The 6282-nt window shown below is 34.2% G+C and overlaps 1 protein-coding gene across 1 annotated transcript; it reads right to left on the reverse strand.

The window, feature by feature from the left end:
* Positions 1 to 5029: 5029 nt before the first annotated feature.
* LOC109255718 (olfactory receptor 4K1) lies at positions 5030 to 5965 on the reverse strand. The gene has a single exon (XM_019430504.1). It carries the CDS (start codon positions 5963 to 5965, stop codon positions 5030 to 5032), a length of 936 nt encoding a protein of 311 aa, XP_019286049.1.
* Between the last annotated feature and the right edge of the window lie 317 nt (positions 5966 to 6282).

The raw sequence follows: 6282 nt of genomic DNA on the forward strand, positions 1-6282 counted from the left end.
GACTTTAATACTCCACTTACAACAATGGATAGATAATCTAGACACAGAATCAATAAGGACACAAGGGCCTTGAATGATACATTGGATCAGATGGACTTGAGAGATATATTTAGAATTCTCCATCCCAAAGCAACAGAATATACTTTCTTCTCGAGTGCACATGGAACATTCTCCAAGGTAGATCACATACTGGGTCACAAAACAGCCCTTCATAAGTATACAAGAATTGAGATCATACCATGCACACTTTCAGACCAATGTATGAAACTTGAAATGAACCACAGGAAAAAAGTCTGGAAGACCTCCAAAAACATGGAGGTTAAAGAACACCCTACTAAAGAATCAATTGGTCAACCAAGCAATTAGAGAAGAAATTTAAAAGTACAGAGAAACAAATGAAAATGAAAATACAACAATCCAAACGCTTTGGGATGCAGCGAAGGCAGTCCTGAGAGGAAAATACATTGCAATCCAGGCCTATCTCAAGAAACAAGAAAAATCCCAAATACAAAATCTAACAGCACACCTAAAGGAAATAGAAGCAGAACAGCAAAGACACCCCAAACACAGCCGAAGAAAAATAATAAAGATCAGAACAGAAATAAACAATATAAAATCTAAAAAAACAGTAGAGCATATCAATGAAACCAAGAGTTGTTTTTTTGAAAAAACAAACAAAATTGATAAACCTCTAGCCAGGCTTCTCAAAAAGAAAAGTGAGATGACCCAAATAGATAAAATCATGAATGAAAATGGAATTATTACAACCAATCCCTCAGAGATACAAGCAATTATCAGGGAATACTATGAAAAATTATATGCCACCACACTGGACAATCTGGAAGAAATGGACAAATTCCTAAGCATCCACACACTTCCAAAACTCAAACAGAAAGAAATAGAAAACCTGAACAGACACATAACCAGCAAAGAAATTGAATCAGTTATCAAAAATCTCCCAACAAATAAAAGTCCAGGACCAGATGGCTTCCCTGGGGAATTCTACCAGACATTTAAAGCAGAGATAATACCAATCCTTTTCAAGCTGTTCCAAAAAATAGAAAGGGAAGGAAACTTCCAGACTCATTCTATGAAGCCAGCATTACTTTGATTCCTAAACCAGACAGAGACCCAGTAAAAAAAGAGAACTACAGGCCAATATCCCTGATGAATATGGATGCAAAAATTCTCAAGAAGATACTAGCAAATGGAATTCAACAGCATATAAAGAGAATTATTCACCATGATCAAGTGGGATTCATTCCTGGCCTGCAGAGCTGGTCAGTATTCACAAATCAATCAATGTGATCCATCACATTAATAAAAGATAAGAACCATATGATCCTGTCAATCGATGCAGAAAAAGCCTTTGACAAAATTCACCCTTTCTTAATAAAAACCCTCGAGAAAGTCAGGATAGAAGGAACATACTTAACATCATAAAAGCCATTTATGAAAAGCCCACAGCTCATATCATCCTCAATGGGGAAAAACTGAGAGCTTTCCCCCTGAGATCAGGAACACGACAGGGATGTCCACTCTCACCACTGTTGTTTAACGTAGTGTTGGATCCTAGCATTAGCAATCAAACAACAAAAGGAAATCAAAGGCATCAAAATTGGCAAAGATGAAGTCAAGCTTTCACTTTTTGCAGATGACATGATATGATACATCGAAAACCCGATAGACTCCACCAAAAGTCTGCTAGAACTGATATATGAACTCAGCAAAGTCGCAGGATACAAAATCAATGTACAGAAATCAGTTGCATTCTTATACACTAATAATGAAGCAACAGAAAGACAAAATGATCCCATTCACAATTGCACCAAGAAGCATAAAATACCTAGGAATAAACCTAACCAAAGATCTAAAAGATCTGTATGCTAAAAACTATACAAAGCTTATGAAGGAAATTGAAGATACAAAGAAATTGGAAAACATTCTGTGTTCATGGATTGGAAGAATAAATATTGCTAAAATGTCAAATTTTCTCCTTAATACTCATGACCCATTTAAATTATCCCACCATGCGGCTCCCCTCCTGTAACCCTCAGTTTGTTCTCTACAGTTAAGAGTCCCTTTTATGGTTTGCCTCTCTCCTTTTTCCCCCTGTCTATATTCATTTGTTTTGTTTCTTACATTCCACATGAGTGAAATCCTATGGTACTGTCCAGTTTTTCCAGCATCATTTGTTGAAGGGACTGTCTTTTTTTCCATTGGATATTCTTTCCTGCTTTGTCAGAGATAAGTTGACCAAAACATTCTACACATTTAATGCAATCTCTCTCAAAATACCAACAGAATTTTTCACAGAGTTTAAACAATCCTAAAATTTGTGTGGAACCACAAAAGACCCCAAATAGCCAAAGCAATCTTGAGAAAGAAAAGCAAAGCTGGAGGCCTCACAATTCCAGATTTCAAGTTATATTTCAAAGCTAAAGTGATCAAGACAATGTGGTACTGGCTCAAAAACAGACAGGTAGATCAATGGAACAGAATGGACTTACAACTAAATTCTTGTTGTTTTAAATTAATAAATTTGGGGATGGTTTGATACCACTTCTACTTCTCTGCCACATCACTAAAATTCTGGCAGGAGTTACATCTTTTACTCCTCTAATCCTGTGGTACCCTTTATGCCTTCAACTCTTACTGGTTTCCATTCCCTTGTCTTGTCCTTCAGGATAAGGGTGGCAAAAGTTCCTGCTGATGGTCCCCCTATATGTCATTTAATTCTGCCAGGACTTGTAGGAATAGTTGTTCCTTATATTCAAAATATCTGCCAAATGTGTTTTCTGTTTCCTTCTGAGACCTTAGTTAGTATACTTCCATTTTCATCAACAAGGCAGAGTTAAAAGGAAAAAAAAATGCTATCAACAATGTAATTACTGCATTAATATTTATTGCATATTTTAAAAGTTTTTGGCAATGTATAAAAATATATAAAAAGTAGTGAAGCTTAAAAGATCATTATCATGTTTGACATTGGACAAATGAACCAGTAAGTCTGAAGTTCTAAGAAACCTTAGCTAATAAATATTAATATGGTTCTAAAAGGTTATGTGTCTATATCTAAAAAACAGCTTGTACTAGGATTTAGCATGCAGAGTTAATTTCTATGCATATAGCCACTAACTTTAATGTCTTATAATTAAAATACTGAATCCAGAATGATGACAGTTGCAAGCCTTCTGTTTTCTGTAAAATGGCTGTTTTTTTCTTCATTGTTAGAATACATTTAATCTTTCTGTTACAAGGCCTTTTTCATAATGCAAATCACAGGGAGAGGTATATAAGAAAATATTTGGCTAGCAAATGAAACAATAATAATAGATTTTTTTAACTTTACTATATGATGAGCATGAATCTCACGTTTCCATTTCTGCTTTCTAAGAAATAGGAAAAGATAGATTTCAGAGTTGGTCATCAAATAATTTTGTCACTTTGTGCATTGGCATATTTTAAGTACATATGGAACTTCTAAACCTTTTCTGTGAATAATGAAGAATTCATTATAATCAATTTATTCTACTTAAAAATAAGTAAACTTGGAAAATGAATATACAGACAGTCCCCAACTTATGATGATTTGACCTATCAATTTTTTTTTACTTTACAATGATGTGAAAGCAATAAGCATTCAACAGAAACTGTACTTTGAATTTTGAATTTTGATCATGTCCTGGTATGATACTTTCTCATGATCCTGGCATCCACAGCTCCTAGTCAGCCACATGATCATGACGGTAAACAAACAATATACTTACCACCATTTTGTACCCATACAAGCATTCTGTTTGTCACTTTTGGTACAGTATTTGAGAAATTATATGAAATATTGAATATTTTATTAATGAAATAAACTTTGTATTAGATGATTTTGCCCAGTTGTAGGCTTATGTAAGTGTTCTAAGCACATTTAAGGTAGCCTAAGCTAAGTTATGATGTTCAACGAGTTGGGTGTATTAAATGCATTTTCGGCTTACAATGGGTTTGTCAGGATGTAACTCTATTATACTTAGAGGAAGGTCTGCATATGCTACTGATATACTAAATATCTAGAAAAAGGTTTGTAATGAGTATAAATGCATATTAAATAATCTAAAGGAAAATAGAAAAATTTTACTGTAACCTATTACTAGATAGGGAAAATTATAAATAACCAAATACAGTTGATCCTTGAGCAATGGGGGTATTATGAGGCACCAACCCCATGCATAGTTGAAAATCCAGGTATAACTTTTGACTCCCTCAAAACTGAACTCCTAAGTTTGATTGGAAGACTTACCTGTAACAGGAACAGTCAATTAGCACGTATTTTACATGTTATACATATTATGTGCTGTATTCTTACAATAAAGTAAGTTTAAGAAAAGAGTTATTAAGAAAATAATAAAAAATAAATTTACAGTATTATACTGTATTTATTTTTAAAAATTAACATATGATTGGGCCCATACACTTCAAACCCATGTTGTTCAGGAATCAACTGTCTATACAACCAAATTATGAATGACCAAAATAGTCAGTATGGAAAGAAAATATAAACTAACAAACATACATTAATGAGGTTAAATCTGTGTTGTAAAACACATTTCTTTCTACTATGTCAATATATGGAAAAATGCTATTAATAAGTTGAAGGTATCAGAAGCTCAGTTTGCTTATATATTTTGTTTGCAAGCTATAAAAATGTCATGTGTTCGGGTTGAAGAGAATCATAAGTTTAGTAACATGAGTAGCATTTTATGTAGATTAGAGTCTCTAAGTTTATAAATATTTAAAAGGATTACCAAATATTTTCAAGATAATTTATACTTTAGAATCATAAGCAATGGCAAATGGGTTAAAATTATATTCAGTATTAAACCAGGAACTGATTTTATGCAATACCCTTGCACTTAGTACAAAACTCCAATTCCATAATTCAGTAACCCATATCATTAGCAAAGATAATTGGCATGATGCTGTGATCCAGTAGAGTCTCTTCATTCCCATTCAGGATTATGTTCCTTCATGGTCATCCCTAGTTTTTCCAGGAATTCACATGACGGTTTCTCAGCTTTCGCATGGCTGATTTAACATCTTCATTCCTTAAAGAGTAGATGATGGGATTCAACAGGGGCGTACAAACAGTGTAGAACACAGAAAGGAACTTATCCACAGAAAGTCTGCTAAAAGGCCATATATAGAAGTAAATGCAAGGCCCAAAGAAAAGAATCACCACTGTGATGTGAGCAGTTAATGTAGAAAGTGCCTTGGATGACCCACTGGAGGACCGGCGACGAACAGTGATCAAAATGATGGTGTAGGAAATAATTAAAGCCAGAAAACAGCCCAATGATATCAGGCCACTGTTAGTTAGGGTCATAATTTCCATTTCATAAGTATCCATACAAGCCAGCTCTATCACTAGGGGAAGGTCACAAAAGAAGCTATCTACCTCATTGGGGCCACAGAATGGCAAATCCACTGTAAAAGCCAAGTGACTCACAGAATGAAGAATGCCCACAGCCCAGGAAATAAATACGAAAATTATACATAGTCTCCGATTCATAATTGTGCTATAATGTAGGGGCCTACAGATGGCTATAAATCTGTCATATGCCATAGCTACAAGCAACATCATCTCACTCCCAACAAAACTGTGAAGAAGGAATATCTGGGCCATGCAGCCCTCAAAGGAGATAGTCTTATGCTCAACAAAGAAGTCCGCAAGCATCTTGGGGGTGGCAAAATTAGATTGGCAGATATCAATAAAAGAAAGGTTACTGAGTAGGAAGTACATAGGAGAGTTCAAATGTGAGTCAGAGGAAATTATGACAATAATCATGATGTTGCCCAGCACTGATGTCACATACACTAAAGAGAAGATGGCAAAAAAGAAAAGCTGAAGTTCCCAAGAGTTAGACAGTCCCAGAAGCACAAACTCAGATACCACTGATTCATTTGTGTGAGCCATATAGCCACTCTCCTGTTACCTAAGTAAAAGAAAATCAGAAAAATATAACAGTTGTTGCATTATATCTAGTATATAGACAAAAAAAATATAAGATTTCAATTAAACATCAATTTAATGAAACTATTAATAATCAGTTGACTAATATTTAACATCTGTGATGGCTATGGAAAGTAAAGTATGAAAAAAAAGGTACGTTGTGGATCCTATTATGATTTGGTAGATAAGATACACATATTAAAAAATAAAAATATTAAGTCTAAAACAAACAAATGCAAATGATACATTAATATAACAAATATTAGAGTAAGATGAAAGAA

This window comes from Panthera pardus, unplaced genomic scaffold (genome assembly GCF_024362965.1).
Source record: "Panthera pardus isolate Hobbes unplaced genomic scaffold, ASM2436296v1 HiC_scaffold_24, whole genome shotgun sequence".
Taxonomy (NCBI): Eukaryota; Metazoa; Chordata; class Mammalia; order Carnivora; family Felidae; genus Panthera; species Panthera pardus.

Excerpts from the sequence above, each read along its gene's own strand:
- LOC109255718 (XM_019430504.1), bottom strand. The coding sequence starts at position 5,965 with ATGGCTCACACAAATGAATCAGTGGTATCTGAGTTTGTGCTTCTGGGA.